At 40.4% G+C, this 18,525-nt stretch overlaps 1 protein-coding gene across 1 annotated transcript in view; it reads left to right on the forward strand.

The window, feature by feature from the left end:
• The first annotated feature begins 8,552 nt into the window (after positions 1 to 8,552).
• LOC134677276 (O-acyltransferase like protein-like) overlaps positions 8,553 to 18,525 on the forward strand; it is a 28,243-nt gene continuing 18,270 nt past the window's right edge. Inside the window, exons 1-4 of the mRNA XM_063535708.1 lie at positions 8,553 to 8,759; positions 13,155 to 13,266; positions 14,368 to 14,504; positions 15,568 to 15,639. Coding sequence (XP_063391778.1) covers positions 8,553 to 8,759; positions 13,155 to 13,266; positions 14,368 to 14,504; positions 15,568 to 15,639 — 528 coding nt within the window. The remainder of the gene's footprint in view (positions 8,760 to 13,154; positions 13,267 to 14,367; positions 14,505 to 15,567; positions 15,640 to 18,525) is intronic.

Consider the following 18,525-nt stretch of genomic DNA (forward strand, 5'->3'; position numbering starts at 1 on the left):
CAGACAAGCCCTACGCCGCCATAGCCCTAATAGCATTTTCTTGTAGGGATTTTGTTGGGCCTTTGTTTACGTATTAGTTGGGCAACCGTTATATTTGGCCGTACGATTTGCTGGAGGGCCCTCGACAAAGGCCCTCCCGAAGATTCCCAACAGAGGGCCATTAGAGTAATTTTTTCGTTGGGCCTATTTAAATAAATCATACAATTATTCAACGGTGGTGGTTTTGGTTGGGCCGTGGGTGGGCCTATACACATTTGTTTGATGGTTGGTTAATTGTTACATTTGGCCGTACGATTTGCTGGAGGGCCCTCGACAAAGGCCCTCCCGAAGATTCCCAACAGAGGCCCATTAGAGTAATTTTTTCGTTGGGCCTATTTAAATAAATCATACAATTATTCAACGGTGGTGGTTTTGGTTGGGCCGTGGTTGGGCCTATACTCATTTGTTTGATGGTTGGTTAATTGTTACATTTGGCCGTATGGCTTGCTGTAGGGCCAACTGCAAAAAAATAAAAAAGGGCAATTTTTTCGTTGTGCTTCTGTTTGCAAATTCAACAATTACCCAACGGCAAGTCAGGTAGGTCGGTAGGTAGTCGTGCACCAGATTGAAGGCCCAACACAGCTTGTCCCACAAAGGGCCAACATTGTAACTTTAACGTTGGGCCTTGTGTAGGATTCTTACAATACTACCTTAGGTAAATAGTTGTGTAATTTATAGTGTGCCTACCTGCCTACAGTCTAATTATGTAATGGGCTTTTGTTTACGAGTCCTACAGTTACCCTACGTTAGGTAAGTGGTTGTGTAATACGACGTTGGGCCTTTCCTGATAAATATTACAATTACACTACGGTAGGCATTGGTTGTATCCACATGAAGGCCCTAGGCAGCAGTTGTTGTTAATCTTCTCTGTATCGTTCCAATTTTAGTATATGTACTGCCGAAGCAAGTACACTTACTATACACTCTAATTTGTATATATACTAACCGCACTTCGAAACTTCGTAAGCGAGATTTATGTTTTTTGAGATTTAAATTGAGAAAATGTTGGTAAAATACAATTTTTTAAATTTATGTATAAATTTTATAGTCATAGCTATTAGATTTATAAGTTACTTTTAAAAAATATTATGATTATATCCGGAATAATCGAGAAAATAACTATAACTTCTATGTTTGGAGACAGTAACGCCATCTAGTGACGCCACAAGCAAACTCAACTGGTATTGTTGGGCATCAGTACCACAGCCAATGTTGGTAAATGCGATATTTGTGCTCACTGGGCCAACGAATGTTATCGTTGTTTAGCCAACGTTACCAAAATACACAAAGGCCCATTGTTGGGCATCCGTGCCACAGCCAATGTTGGTAAATGCGGTATTCGTCACCATTGGGCCAACGAATGTTATCGTTGTTTAGCGAACGGTAGCAAAATACACAAAGGCCCATTTTTGGGCCTCAATGCTACAGCCAATGTTGGAAAATGCGATATTTGTCGTCATTGGGCCATCGTATGATACCGTTGATTAGCCAACGTTACCAAAATAAACAAAGGCCCATTGTTGGGCATCAGTGCCACAGCCAATGTTGGTAAATGCGATATTTGTCATCATTGGGTCATCGGATGATATTGTTGATTAGCCAACGTTACCAAAATACACAAAGGCCCATTGTTGGGCATCAATGCTACAGTCAATGTTGGTAAATGCGATATTTGTCGTCATTGGGCCATCGGATGATATCGTTGATTAGCCAACGTTACCAAATAAACAAAGGCCCGTTGTTGGGCATCAATGCTACAGCCAATGTTGGTAAATGCGATATTTGTCGTCATTGGGCCATCGGATGATATCGTTGATTACCCAACGTTACCAAAATAAACAAAGGCCCATTGTTGGGCATCAGTGCCACAGCCAATGTTGGTAAATGCGATTTTTGTCATCATTGGGCCATCGGATGATATCGTTGATTAGCCAACGTTACCAAAATACACAAAGGCCCATTGTTGGGCATCAATGCTACAGCCAATGTTGGTAAATGCGATATTTGTCGTCATTGGGCCATCGGATGATATCGTCGATTAGCCAACGTTACCAAAATAAACAAAGGCCCATTGTTGGGCATCAGTGCCACAGCCAATGTTGGTAAATGCGATATTTGTCGTCATTGGGCCATCGGATGATATCGTTGATTAGCCAACGTTACCAAATAAACAAAGGCCCGTTGTTGGGCATCAATGCTACAGCCAATGTTGGTAAATGCGATATTTGTCGTCATTGGGCCATCGGATGATATCGTTGATTAGCCAACGTTACCAAAATAAACAAAGGCCCGTTGTTGGGCATCAATGCTACAGCCAATGTTGGTAAATGCGATATTTGTCGTCATTGGGCCATCGGATGATATCGTTGATTAGCCAACGTTACCAAAATACACAAAGGCCCATTGTTGGGCATCAGTGCCACAGCCAATGTTGGTAAATGCGATTTTCGTCATCATTGGGCCATCGGATGATATCGTTGATTAGCCAACGTTACCAAAATACACAAAGGCCCATTGTTGGGCATCCGTGCCACAGCCAATGTTGGTAAATGCGGTATTCGTCACCATTGGGCCAACGAATGTTATCGTTGTTTAGCGAACGGTAGCAAAATACACAAAGGCCCATTGTTGGGCATCACTGCCACTGCCAATGTTGGTAAATGCGATATATGTCATCATTGGGCCTACGAATATTATCGTTGTTTAGCCAACGGTACCAAAATACACAAAGGCCCATTGTTGGGCATCTGTGCCACAGCGAATGTTGGTAAATGCGATGGTGGGCCAATACAAAATTAACGTTGGCTACGGAACGAACCTCATCCCAACGTTTTCCCTACCGTTGGCACCGTGGGCCCCAACGAAAATGCTACTAGGGAGACTACGTCGCTTTGTGAGAACATACTATTGTATATGTCGTAGTCAGATCGTATAATCCGCCGTATTACATTACGGCTAGCCGTTTTCAAAAACAGGGGCGTTTTGAAATGCGGCGGTTCGACGATTAGCCGGATTGTCATTGCGATACGTTCTTCAATAAGGCGGCCTACGTTTAGCCGCATCGTACTTACTACTATTTAGATTGTAAAGTGACCAGTTCTTTCGGTCGCCTACGTAACTGAAGTTTGACATTGTTTGCAATTTAATTTATTTTTACCATGGCCCCACCGCACTACATGCATTTTTTTTCCAAAACATTTCGTTCACAACTTAAATAGACGGAGCCCCGCTATGCGGGGCTCCTATTTCTGGGCGGTTTGCCCTTCGGGCATCTGAAGCTACCTAACGAACCTAACCTACTTACCTCCTACGCTTTTTTCCCCCAAAGTGTAATGTTTTCACGGACGTCTCACTAAATCAATAGGTATGTAGGTTAGGTTCGTTAGGTAGCTTCAGATGCCCGAAGGGCAAACCGTTCAGAAATAGGAGCCCCGCGAAGCGGGGCTCCGTCTAGTTAAGTTGTGAAGGAAATGTTTTTTGAAAAGAAACCGTCCGATGAACTCCAGATTTGATGGACACCCCAGCGTTTTTCATAGTTTGTTGTTGTTATGCCAGGCAGCGCCACGAGTGTTAAAAATGGGAACTAAAAACTGTCTAAGCGGCGGCTAATGACTCGCTGTATTAGTTACGGCTAGCCGTGTTGAAGAACGTATGGCGCCGAATACATTCCGGCGGATTCTCATTCAGCCGCATTCAATCCGGCTAATCGTTGAACCGCCGCATTTCAAAACGCCCCTGCTTTTGAAAACGGCTAGGCGTAATGTAATACGGCGGATTATATGATCCGACTGCGACATCTATACAGCCGGCCAATATACATAAGGTAAATGTATCGAACACTGGCGATATGCGAATGCCCAATAGATTATAACTTGCTGTCACTTCTTTTGACAATGGCTTAAGTTTCATGATGACATGTACTGGGACTACGTCGAGCACCAGTACGTTTACCTTAGGTATACGAGTAGAAAAAAAAATACCAATTTTAAGGTGCAAAATAACTTTCTAAAAACGATACATTCAAAAACGAAATATCAGAACGTAATAAACTTTCATATTTAGTATGATATTAACCCTCCCTCCGGCCACGTGGTCCGAAAGTCTTAACGGGATGCAGGCGTAATGGATCGCTTTTTTTTGGATCTACTTACGTGATAAAATACCTCTCACTTTTTAACTCCGCGGGATAGAAAGTGACGGACACCGTTTTAGCACAGGAATTATAATTGTTTTCCGAGCACACACACATTCTGTCCGAGCACTAAAAACAGCACTTTTTTCAGATGTATCTTGTTAAGACTGCTTGGGCTACTGACAGTCGTCAGTACAACATATGAACTGCATCATATGTTTTTACTGAAAAAAGGTAAGAATGTACAACGTGCCTCGCGATACAATTAACTTATTTTTCTAAAAGCCCGCTCCACACTCTTGCGCGAATCGCACGAGAGTGTGGAGTAGAGATGTGCGCCGATGGCAAAATCATCGGCGGCGGCGTCCGATGATTTTTTGACCGGCGGCGGCGGCGTGATCGGCGTGAAATCGGCGTAGCATAATTTTTGATACTGCATGAGAACGTGGCTGTAGAAACTCTACATTAAAGCCTGCTGAGTATTTACTAGGCTATCTAAAGCATAGGGTAACAGCACCAGTGGCCAGCCAGGGACCAGTGGTCAGCCTTTTGAGTCGTTTATTGGTCATAAATATCTGGTATATTCGTTTAAACAAATCGCGAGTACTCAAATAGGAGCTTTGATTCCTTATTGGTTAATACGTCACACGACAGGTGCGGTGAGGGAACGGGGGGAAGAAATATACTCGTTCATACAAGTGCTGTTTGTCGACGAGTGCAAAAGTGTCATGTCCGCCATATTTTTTACTGCACGTGGTGTTCTCTTAACAGGCAAGAAAAACTATGTTTTAATGTTGCAAGTTATTATTTTTGTTAATGATTGGTTTGTTTATTACTTTATCTATTAAATTGGATTATGTTTTGTTGAAAATATCTATATTTCACTTATAAATTGAGGGGCTGGCCACTGGATAACACTTTTTTCCAAAAAATCCAGTGATCAGCCCCCCACGGCTGACCTTTGGGTTATTCGTTTATTTTATTATTTTCGAGCCAACACGACCGTTAGGACCGTTAAATTTACATTTTCAAATTTAGTTAGGCATGCCCTAGTCAATTTTAAGTAAAATCCAGTAGTCAGCCGCATTTGAAATTACGTTATAATGCGGCTGACCACTGGAACTTCTTCACTTCACTTCGCGGATCCAATACTCAGCCATTGACATTGCTTGGTACGTCGCCGCCAAAAATATGTCCACATTTTTAAACCCTATCTCATTGAAATAAGGTTCAAAAGTGTATACATATTAATGACGTTAACTATAGGTACATAACTCTCATTTTGCTTTTTCCTGCTAGGTATATGACTTTGTTTATTAATGATAATTAGATCTGAATAGAATCGTTTCATTATTTTTTACCGAATAGGTACCTTCTTCTTCCTCGCGTTATCCCGGCATTTTTGCCACGGCTCATGGGAGCCTGGGGTCCGCTTGACAACTTTTTTAGTTAAGTACATAGTACTTAACTAAAATTTAACAAACAACAAATTTCGTGTCATAAGAATTGTATGTACTTATAAGAAAAAATAATGATAATTATATTGTTGGTTATGATATAAATATAAGTGATTTTGATCAAATTATTATGAATATTATAAAGGCTGAGTACTGGGTACACAGAGGCTGCTTACTGGATTTTGGAGGCTGACTACTGGAGAAAAGTGCCACTTTTTGTTTAAAGTTAATTATAGATATTATAAAGATGATTGTTATTTTTTTTAATATTTTGGTTTAAAATTATGATAAACAATTGATCTAACTATGTCATTAGTTTAATTATCCGACTAATCCTGTAGAAATGCTGAACGTTCAAACTTAAAAAAGTCGTTATAAGGCTGACTACTGGTGCCTTTACCCTATTATGTGTGTTTTCTAAATTATTGCCGAAAATTATATCCCGGCATGTCACTTGGCAACAATTTGTTACCAATGCCAACCTAAAGCGCCCTCCAGACTATGCGCGTGAATCGCGGGCGAAGCCGCGAACGCGAGTGTGGAGTCTAGTTCGCTGATATGCGAAATCGACTCCAGACTCGCGTTCGCGGCTTCGCGCCGCGATTCGCGCACGAGTGTGGAGCGGGCTAAACGGTTAGCGGTAATATTAAAATAAAAAGGATACTTTAAAACGCTACATTTTAGGCAGTATTTTTACTTACTTTGTAAGCGAAATATGTACAAGTAAAACACAAAAAAATAAACTATTTATGTTGCCTTAAATCTATATTGACTTTTCCCAGCCACTGTCGCTTCACCTAGGATTTGTTACGAAATAATGATGAATACTTTAAATTTGTCTGAACTGAAGTTTAACAGAAATCTATGTTAGAATAAAGGTGTCATTGTTTTCGAAAGTAAACGTCTCTGGCAGGTTGATTCGCTCAACAGAATGTCTTTGAAGTGTCCCGTTTTATTGAATATTAAAGGTCTACTTTGTTTTCTTCACTGCTAGCTTAGTGATGATACTTGGTGATTTAAGTTCCTATAAGTAGGTATAATTGTTTAGGTATAGCTTATTACGAAGCTTTAACAGGGCTTTTATAATTTTGATTGAAATATATATTGTTAAGTAAAAGAAGCTGATAATCACCATAAATTGACTAAGAATTTATCGTGTGTAGTTTTAAATGAAATTGTATATTATGTGATAAATAAATCAAATCATATCTATCATATGGCGGAGCGAATGGAGCGGAATGTAAGCTTGAAGGACCTGCGGTAGCGCAGCCCGAAGAATCCGAAGATAGAAGGGACTATGGCTATGAGTGTTAGTTTATGTTTTTAATGGGGCCGACCTTACCTCAATGTAATTTTAGGTTCTTGGTGGCGGCCGCCAGATGAGTGGTTGGTTCGTCATTATCCTCCTTCTTCCACTTATTTTCACCTTTTTTTCACTCGCGAATCGATTTACAATTTTACGATAAGACGTATATTTTTATGACTGATGATTGATCATACGAGAAATCATAAAATACGCAATTATAATCGCGGTGACAGCTTGCTGGAGATTCTAAGAAGAAAATAGCATGTTTATATCCTAGGATATGAACCTACTGCTATTTTCTTGACTTTAGTTCACTGATTAAATTGACAATAAACAGACTATTGATGTAAAACAAAATGCGTTCTACAAAAAAGCTGTGCGATAAAATATCAAATAATAACCTGAGATCCAGAATCGTTAAATCGTTATCACAGCTAACACCGCAACGACAAAAATGATACTAATTTGCTTCACTGGCAAATAATAAGCGATAAAGCATAAGGATCTTTAATTTATACCTCTGACACTATCTACTCACTACGCAACATGGAATAAGATACGATAGGTATCAAAATTTCCCACGCCGATTATACGCCGGTCAAATTTATCGGCGGCGGCGGCGTGGAAAAATCGTCGGCGGCGGCGGCGCGGCGCACATGTCTAGTGTGGAGTAGAGATCCCAAATCAGCGAAATCGACTCCACATTCGCGTTCGCGATTCGCGCACGAGAGTGGAGCGGGCGCCATAAGTGTATTGCGCAGAGCCCTATGTTTTAGAATGCACACAGAGGAAGGAAATGGTGTGATTTTGAACTGAAATACACGTCCTTTTATAGCTCAAATGTGATATCAATAAGATATAAGGCGTATCCAGACTAGTCAAATTTTCGCCAATATGATTAAATTGCCCGATCGAATCAGGCCGCGTAGCCAAGATGTCAATCGCTTACGCTTCGTAGCGATCGAAACGCAATTGTCACTGTCACACTAATATGGAAGAGTGATAGAGAGACATAACGCTTTTCGTTGTCGAAGCGATAGCGATTGTAACGTTGGCTAGGCCGGCAGGACGTGCGGACGCAAACGCCAATTTGGCTCGCCGAATTCAATCGCCGATAATGACCGATATTACCGATAAAAAGAGGTGCGGACGCAAGAATACCAATTTGTGAGGCATTTTTTCAATTTAGAGGGCTCTAATATCACCAAAGATCTAAAATTGGAGATTGACGCCAATTTCATTTCTGATCCCGTCTGGATACCGCTACAGAAGTGAACAAATTACAAGCGATAGGTTGCTAGAGTAATAAGTATGAAGCATGTCATGATTAAAGGATGGCATTTACTGTCCAGTATTGTGGCGGTATTGCCCTAATTCCCAGTTGGCCTCGGCCTTGGGCGGCCAGATATTATTAGGGTCAGCTGTCTTGATGGGTGCTGTGAAAGGGGCGGCTAGTAATGACTACAGGGCATTGGGCCTGGTGTGGCAAATACTGCAAATGAGCCAACTTACATAATAAGTCCCTGTGGCTATCATCAAAACTCGTAATTAAGGAACACTGCGCAAGTCACCAGCCTGTTAAATTGTTTAACCACTTTAAGTTTAGGGGTATGATAAAATGACTATGTTGGCAGAGCCAGAGCCTCGAGACCAGTGGCTATGCGCGTTCTCGCTACACCGCAACACGCGGCTGCTGACGGCCGCGCCTGGCGGCCTGGCCTGCCTGCACGGCGTCCGCGCCCTCTCCGTGCTCTGGATCATCATACTACACTCCTCGCTCATGCTTCGACAACATTCTGTTAACGAAGAGGAAACGAGCGAAAGCGTATGTCCTTTGCCTTCACTTAAGTATTTTGTATTTCTAAGTCAGTCATAAAATTCATTCTACACTCCTCCCAGCAAACATTTTTGGTCGATATTCCGAAAAAGGCACCTATTTTAGGTCGCACAATTTAGGAGACCAAAATGAGGCACGTCGAATCGACGTCGTGGGCACGTGCCGGCGACATAAATGGGGAAAAAACGCACGTGCCGGCGACGTATTTATTGACGGTAAATTAGTGATTACAACCATTAGGTCAACACTAGGTCATGTTTCCGATGTGGATTCGACGTCGCCACGACGTGCCGCGTAGTGAAAATGTACTAATTTGGTATTCTTTACCACCTTTAGACGTGATGGCGACATATTTTTATCCATATAGTTACTCTGCGAGGCAATATTTAGATGAGACGCGATGAAGAGAAAAAGAGACACAAACATTTTACGCTTATATATTCTTTTCACTCAGAAACAAAATGTCTAACAAGAAAACAACTTTAAGTTGTGCAATGATAATGGCGGCCACTAAGTCATGTAAAATAATTTAGGCCGATTACGCTGATGAAGAACGATGAAATCTAATGCACAGAAAATTTTTTCGTGCAGTATGTTAGGTTTACATACAAAACTATCGATGGGCTTTTGAAATATTTAAGTTTTCAACATTTTATAAAATCAAAATGCATATAAATTTGCTTGTAATTGAGTGTTGTAATTGAATATTTGTGTGTGTGAGTGTATTGACTTGATCAAAAATATTGTTTTATTTTGAATATTAGCACAATGAAGTACCGTGCGATGGCACCATTCAAGATATAACTACTTAAGTTATGCAATTTCATATTTAGCATCTCGTTATAATGAAAGCAAATGGCGGCACAACCTTATGGTATTGATAGTACTTTACAAGTGATTTTAACTATATGGTCGCAATTTGGTATCTATTTTAAGTAACATTTACCTAAAATTAGTAGCTAAATCGACATAAAATCGACGACCTAAAGGTCTCCGTATAAGAAATAATTACGTCGCAAATACACCTAAAATGTCTTATTAGTACATTTGACCTATTGGTCAGACTTTGCAGTTAATTTTACCTAATATTTCGACTTATTTTCAACCATTAAGTCCCTGACTTCATGGTCCCCGTATAAGAAATAATTACGTCGCATATACACCTAAAATGCCTTATTAGTACATTTGACCTATTGGTCAGGGTTCGAAGTTAATATTACCTAATATTTCGACAGATTTTCAACCATAAAGTCCCTGACTTCATGATCTCCGTATAAGAAATAATTACGTCGCATATACACCTAAAAGGCCTTATTAGTATATTTGACCTATTGGTCAGGGTACGAAGTTAATTTTACCTAGTAATAGGACTTATTTTCAACCATTAAGTCCGTGACTTCATAGTCCCCGTATAAGTAATAATTACGTCGCAAATACACCTAAAATACCTTATTAGTAGATTTGACCTATTGGTCAGGGTTTAAGGTTAATTTTACCTAATATTTTGCCTTATTTTCAACCCCTAAGTCCCTGACTTCATGGTGTATTTATGAAGTGAAATTTACGTTTTATTATCCCTATATTTTGACTTGGAAGTAAAAGTGTACAATACGTAAAATAATTGGTGACTTAGGACGTCATTTTCACTTAAATTGGAAAAATCTTCTTCGAGCCTAGGAAAAAATACTTAAAATGTTTGCTGGGCTGCGTCGTACTTCGAGAAAGTACGACGCAGTACCTATGTTAAATTATTTTTTTAGAATAGAATAGAATAGAATAGAATGTTTTTATTCGTGACAAAACTAAATAAACCAAAAATGAAAAATTCACTGTCTTGGGTGGGACCTGAACCCACGACCACTGGATCGCTAGCCCAGTGCCCTGCCATCTGAGCTACAATCTGATCTTTTCCACTTTTAATTTGTTGAAAGCACGAAAGTTATGTTAACGAAAAGACTTATCGACCTTTAGTTTTTTTTTTAATCGTGCCCCGCTACATGCCACAATACAAGCAACTTTTTCTCTAAGTCTGATGCCCTGGTAAATTTAGGCTGAGATTTGTCATTTGTATGTCGCCAGTTCCAGTTTGCTAGCATGTCGTCAGTCATTATATTATGTCGCCAGTCGCTAGTATATATGTCGCCAGTCGCCAATGTCGCCACTACTATTAGGTCGCTGGTCCCCGATATGTCTCTATTATATCACTGTATGTCGCAGGTCGTCAGTATGACGCTATTAGGTCGCCTGTCGCTAAGTCGCAAGGTCGCAAGTTATCAGTAGGTCGCTGCTATGTCACTTTTTATTACAATTATGGCCTGGATGCAGATCCTTTAAGCCAGGTTTTTGTTTTGCTATTTTTGAAACATTTAAAGAATTAAATAGCAGAATAATGCACTAGTAATTTTGTTAAAACACTCCACTTTAAATGTTACTACTGTAAAGGCGTATAAATGTTATAAATTTAAAACGTGATTATAAGCGAATAATTCGCATTTTAGTAAAAAATAACCAGGCCGTGTAGGCAACATGCCAATCGCTTACGTTCAGTAGCGATCGAAACGCAACTGTCACTGTCACACTAATATGGAAGAGTGATAGAGAGACAAAAAGCGTTTCTTTGTCGTGGCTAAGCCGGCTGTATTATCTAGACACGCGGCAGCGTGTCAAGCCAAGTTCAAGCAAAGGAACTGGCTAGCCAGCGCCAAGTGTAATATTACACGAACCACTTGGTGCCACTTTTGACCCTTCTATAACTCAAAACATCTTTAACGTAAACACATAAAACTACGTGTGTTTAATTATATCCATAAGGACATCTAGAAGCCCAAATTTCATGAAGCTAGCTCAAACGGTTATAAAGATATGAAGGTCAAAAAGTCGTAAATTTTAAGACTGACTGACAGACCTATAGTACCTAAACCTAACCTACTTCCAGATGACCTAGAAGAATGAAATTTGGAATCCAGCTCAGTTATTGTGTGAAAGCGTAGGAAAAAATCTAAAAATTAATAAAAGTTATAAAATAGGGGGGGTCCCCATACAAAAAAAACCATTTTTTATTGTGACTGACATATAAGTACCTAAACCTAACCTACTTCCAGATGACCTAGAAGGATGAAATTTGGAATCCAGCTCAGTTATTGTGTGAAAGCGTAGGAAAAAATCTAAAAATTAAAAAAAGTTATAAAATAGGGGGGGTCCCCATACAAAAAACCTGTAATACGTAGTAGGTACTTATATGTCAGTCACAATAAAAAATGGTTTTTTTGTATGAGGACCCCCCTCCATACAAAAAAACCATTTTTTATTGTGACTGACATATAAGTACCTAAACCTAACCTACTTCCAGATGACCTAGAAGGATGAAATTTGGAATCCAGCTCGGTTATTGTGTGTAAGCGTAGGAAAAAATCTAAAAACAAAAAAAAGTTAATAAATAGGGGGGGTCCCCATACAAATTTCTTTTTTATTGTGACTGACATATAGTACCTAAACCTAACCTACTTCCAGATGACCTAGAAGGATGAAATTTGGAATCCAGCTCGGTAATTGTGTGTAAGCGTAGGAAAAAATCTAAAAATAAAAAAAGTTAAAAAATAGGGGGGGTCCCCATACAAAAAACCTGTAATACGCGCTAAACAACCGGCCAACGGTGTATCGTTGGCGGCGCGCGGCACCACATGATTAATACAAAGAACAGAAGTAAAAAACATGCAGCGGAAATACAAGAAAAAACATTAAATCTCAATACCTGCCTAGTTTTCTTTACAAAAAGTATTGATATCCCATCAAACACATAAATGTAAAAAAGGAGAGCCAAGTTCAATACAAAAATTATGCTTGGATGTGGGGTTCGCCGCAAAAAGAATGGAGATTTAAATGAGTGCCAAGTTCTATGCAAAATCCAAATATGTATTTATAGGAACAAAATAACATTATAAACAAGTATTAAACTCTATTTCTTTGCTTTATTGGATACCTAAACAATTGCTGTTATTTAAAAAAAATGTGAGATCTTAAAGTAGGTTAGATTTGGCTTGGCCAGTTTTTATCAGAATTACAAAATATATATGTTGAATAACTTTATAAAATGACTGATGTAATGAAAACTGGCCAAGTCAAATCTAACCTGCTTTAAGATCTCGCATTTTTTTAAATAACAGCAACTGTTATAGGTATCCAATAAAGCAAAGAAATAGAGTTTAATACTTGTTTATAATGTTATTTTGTTCCTTTAAATACATATTTGGATTTTGCATAGAACTTGGCACTCATTTAAATCTCCATTCTTTTTGCGGCGAACCCCACAGCCAAGCATAATTTTTGTATTGAACTTGGCTCTCCTTTTTTACATTTATGTTTTTGATGGGTCTTGTTTTACAGGTTAGTGGGCAGAGGTATTTTGTTGTGGCCGCGGGCCACCTCGCCGTAGACTCCTTCTTCGTGCTAAGCGGACTGCTACTGGTCTACACCAGCGCTGGCAAAACAGAGTCACGTGAGTGAACACACCCTTGACCACCAAAGACTAACCCTAAACCGCGTGGCTACAGCCAAACGTGCATTCTGAGTAGAGATGCAACGGATAGTTAAATTGTTTGGCCAGATACCGGATACCGGATATTCGGCCTGACCATTGGCCGAATATCCGGTATCCGGCCGCCGAATATTCATCCGGCGGAACTAATACCTACATTTCGGTTTTTCAGGTGCGCGTTCTGCAGGTTTCACCTGTTTCCTAGTAAACGTTCGCGCGGACTCATTTCTAGGTACAAAATTAGTGCGCGTGCAAGTCAGTGGAATGATTAAATTGTTTTAAAATAATAGACAAGTACGATTATGACCGTGTCTGTTTCTTAAATCCAATTGGTTTACTCCGAAATCAAGCAATGTTACTATCCGGTATCCGGCCGGATAGTAGGTCGCTATCCGGTATCCGGCCGGATAGTAAAATAATGGCCGGATAGTAAAAAATTTGCCGGATAGGCCGCCGGATACCGGATAGTAACCGAATATCCGGTGCATCTCTAATTCTGAGAACGTTAGCGATAATAGCGATGACGCACGATAGGTTCAGACAGACCAACTCAGATCGGATCGAGGATGTAAAAGCGCTCTTAGGAAAATCCCACAAGCCTCTCCCGAGCATCGGCGTCTATTCAACTTGTATAATAATCCAATATTACTATGGAATAATATTAACTTCAATAAATTGCTCTGATAATTAGCTTAAGATAATATATTATTATGTAAAACGTTCATAAGTGCTTGTTACTAGGCCTACATGAATAAAGTAATTTGGTTTTGACTTTGACTTTATGGCTGCTGCTCGAGGCGACGGTGGCGCCTCTGCGTAGCGACACACATTTAAGGACGACTCACGTTAGACCAGGCCGTGTCCGGGCCGTGTCCGGGCCGGAGCTTCCGGTGCTTACTTTTCTATGACATGACAGGCGATCACGTGATGCTTTCCATAGAAAACGATGCGCCGGAAGCTCCGGCCCGGACACGGCCCGGTCTAACGTGAGTCATCCTTTACTTGTATAGACGCTGACACTCAAAAGACGTGGGGTCTTTCTAACGCCGTGTCCCGTTTCAGTGTCGCTGAGTAACCTGCCCCGGTTCTACCTGAACCGCTACGTGCGGTTGTTCCCGCTGCTGGCGGCGGCCGTGCTGCTGCGCGCCGCCGAGCCGCGCCTCACCGACGGGCCCACGGCGGTCGACCGCGCTCAACAGGTCTGAAAGGCCCCCGTACACAGTTGCTGATGGTGGGCCATGCCAAGCCATTGCATTGGGTGACTGTATGAACACCACAAGCTCCAGACTATGCGCGTGAATCGCGGGCGAAGCCGCGAACGCGAGTGTGGAGTCGATTTCGCTGTCTGTCTGCGAAAATCGACTCCACACTCGCGTTCGCGGCTTCGCCCGCGATTCACGCGCATAGTCTGGAGGGGGCTACAGGCCACGCTACGCCGCGATTCCCATACGAATCTTTTGAAGTGTCATAAAACTGACAACTTCCCAATTGCGCACCACGATAGACAACTGATGGTCAGTCGTCCACCATTGTATACAATGGCGATGGCTTATCATGGACCATCCTTGACCACTGTGTACCGGGGCCTTAACGATATCAATCATTTCCATGATTTAAAAGATTTTTAAAAAGTATTTTTGATATTTCACCGATATAAGTTTACTACGATACAAGTAGGTAACAAATGTATACCGCTTTTTGTGCGTCAGCTTTATCTTTTGTATTTTCGACGTGTTTAAGGAAAGATACTGCAAATAGATACACGGTGTAACATGACGAAACCGAATAATTTCAACAGCGTATTCCTGATCATATTTAGAGACGAAAATGTCAAATAAACATTTTTGAAATTCGCTTAGTTTCAGAGTAAATACCAATTAAAAAAAATCATGTTTTTATTGTTACATAGTGCAAAACGCCTTTTTGATGGCGATTTTGCTGCTATGGGACGTAGTCTAAATATCCTTATTGATAGATGTAAAAAAGCGACAAGTAACACTTTGCAAAAAGTAGGTTTTACGAAAAAAAAATGTAAAAATTAGTTGTAAGTGACAAGTTTACCAATAAAATTTATTTTATATGTACAAATACATTAAAAAAAATGGAAAAAACAAAACAAAAAAAAATTATTTAGCGTACTTAATTGACCTAAACTCATATTACTTTTTTACTTCTTTTGACCTCAGAAATGCGTGGTTAAAATTATTCGGTTTCCTCATGTTACACCGTGTATATATGTATTTAAAGGAATATTGTTTGCAGGTCGTTCATTGCCGCGAGTACTGGTGGAGCGCTCTGCTGCACGTGCAGAACATTGTCAACCCGAGAGAAATGGTAGCTGTACCTACATTATAATATACTACTCTGCCAAGTGATTCAAATTTAAAATCTAACCTAACCTAAACTCTTAACTTAACCTAAGTGAATATCATGAAAGCATTAAATAGTACCGTAAAATGGGGTAAGTTGGGTGAAATTTGACTTTCAAACCTCGATAAAATTTTATTTTTACATGTGAAAACTGAATGGTGTATATAATAAGTGGTTCGGACGTTTGTATTTTAGTTTGTATTTTATTTTGGGTAGTTCCATTTCATAACTTTGACGATAAAGAGGAAAACCCGCCTCACCCCGTAGTGCCTCGTATTTGGGGTGAGAGGGTTTTTCATACAAAGGTGATTTTGGAAGGTTTTTGGATCGATTTTGTTTTATTATGCGTATTACTATAGCCCCATTTTAAATTGGAATACATTATTTTTGTAGCAGTAGCCTTAAAATCCCTTCTCACCCCCCTCTCAAACCTTCTCTCCCCATTCATAACCCAACACTCCCCGCGAAACCTACTCACCCCGTTTTACGGTACAAGTTTTTTGGATAAAAAAACATGCAATCGTATTTACATATTCAAAACTTTAAAAAAATATTTTATTTATTTTATTTAAGAAGAAACAAACAGTCGTTTACAAATAGGTTTTCAAAAATATTTCTTAATGTTAGAATCGTGTAGTATACCCTTTACATCTCATTCTATTATTACACAGGCAACACCTCTCTCTATGATCAATGTTGCCACTATACACCTATCCGGGTTCTCTTTCGTTTTCCCCTCCGCTCGAAACGTAATGGCTCCTCATAAGTCAATTTTATTTTATAACTTTTAAACATGTGATATATAATAATCCGATTTAATCGACCCTTTGACATGGACGAAATGTAGTGTAATTTATTGCAAATTAAAACTACGATTTTGTTGAGTAAAAGAAGCATTTTATTTTCGACGACATCCTTCGCCGCAGTCCTACGCAAGGCCCTGCGCCTTCATCCTGCACATCAGTTTATGTACCCAGAAGAGAGTGCTGCGAGGATACTGAAAACAAAACCGCAGAAAGGTACGTCGGAAATAGTGTCATTTTTTTGAGGTTAGAATTGCACTTCCCTCGTTTGCATATAACCTCACTTTTCTTCGATTGCTCAACTAGTCACTACAAATTAGTCCAAAATGTCGTCAAACAGTGAAAATAACGGGCACATTCCAGTTGAGAAACTGGATGGCTTGGCAAACTATTCAAATTGGAAATTTGCTATGAAGATGCTACTAACGCTGGATGGTCTATGGGGCTGTGTGGAAGGTACGGACACCAATGCGACCCACGAAAGCCGCGCTTTAGCTAAGATATGTTTAACGATCAAGCCTGCACTGTACCAGTACGTGCGAGATGCCACGTCGGCAAAGGATGCCTGGAAGAAACTCGCCGATGCCTTCGAGTCCAAGGGCCTATACCGAAAAGTGCTCTTGCTACGTCAACTGCATAAAGTAGAATACAACCAGTACAGCAGCATGTCGGAATATGTCGAGGCGGTGATGCGGCTCGTTCAACAGCTCGATGATATAGGCAAGAAGATAGACGATGATGAGGTAGCGGAGATCCTGTTGAGTGGTTTACCGCAGGAATTTGACAACCTGGTGTCGGGTCTGGAAACCGCCTGTCTTACAAGCAAACTCACGGTGGAGCTTGTGCGTGCCAGATTGCTACAAGAAGAACACCGGAGAAGTGCGAGTGACCAGGAGGGTGTGAAGGCCTACCTAGGAAGCAAGAAGAAGAAGTCATCGCCTATGTTTTGCCAGTTCTGCAAGAAGAGCGGACACACTATCAAGCGTTGCTTTAAGCACAAGAAGGAGCTGAAGAACAATGAGGAGAACCACACTATGCTTGCATCAGCCATGGTATGAAGCGGCAGCAGCTGCCATGATTTTGTCGTGGATTCCGGAGCGTCCCAACATATGGTTGCTAATAAGGAGCTACTAGAAGAACCTAGAGGTAAAAATTCTACAATTTATATAGCTAATGGTAATAAATTACATAGCAATTGTAGTGGTAGGGTCCCTTTGTGCTCCAATATTAGCCTTGTAAATGTTCTCCATGTGCCTGACCTCTCCAGCAATTTACTGTCCGTTAGTCAAATCACTGACAAGGGTTATACTGTCGTTTTTAGTAGGGATCATTGTAAAGTCTTTGATAATGTTAAAGTCACTGGCGATCAACTGTTAGTTGCTTCTAAGGAAAATGGTTTGTATAAATATAAGGCTCAAGTGCGACACATCCTTGAGGAGGAGTCTTCCAAGCTCTTGCAAACCAGGCAAGAGACAGTGAATGCTCACGCTGTTTCGACAGTGCCAATGGATCTAATCCATAGACGTCTAGGTCATTTGTCTGAACCAGGTATGAGGATTCTTGGTGATGGGGAGAAATGCATGAACTTACTTTTTCAGAAAGAAGACACCATCAGTGGTAGTTGCGAGCCGTGCTTGACAGGCAAGATGGTGCGAGCACCGTATCCTGCTGTCAGCACGAAGCGCACTACCCAACCACTTGAACTCATCCATTCAGATGTGGCCGGACCGATGCAAGTCGAAACTTGGGGTGGAGCTCGTTACCTTTTGACCTTCACAGATGACCATACCCGGAAAACGTGGGGTTACCTTATGAAGCATAAATCAGAGGTGAGTTCACATTTTATTAATTTTAAAACTATGATTGAGAAACAATCCGGATTTTTAATAAAATGTTTGCGCAGTGACAATGGCCTTGAGTTTACAAACAATAAACTGGCCAATTATCTTAAAGAACATGGTATTATACATCAAACCACTGTCCCTTTCAATCCTGCTCAAAATGGAACAGCGGAAAGGGCTTTTAAAACGATTTTTGATAAAACTAG

The sequence above is a fragment of the Cydia fagiglandana genome, chromosome 26 (genome assembly GCF_963556715.1).
Source record: "Cydia fagiglandana chromosome 26, ilCydFagi1.1, whole genome shotgun sequence".
NCBI lineage: Eukaryota > Metazoa > Arthropoda > Insecta > Lepidoptera > Tortricidae > Cydia > Cydia fagiglandana.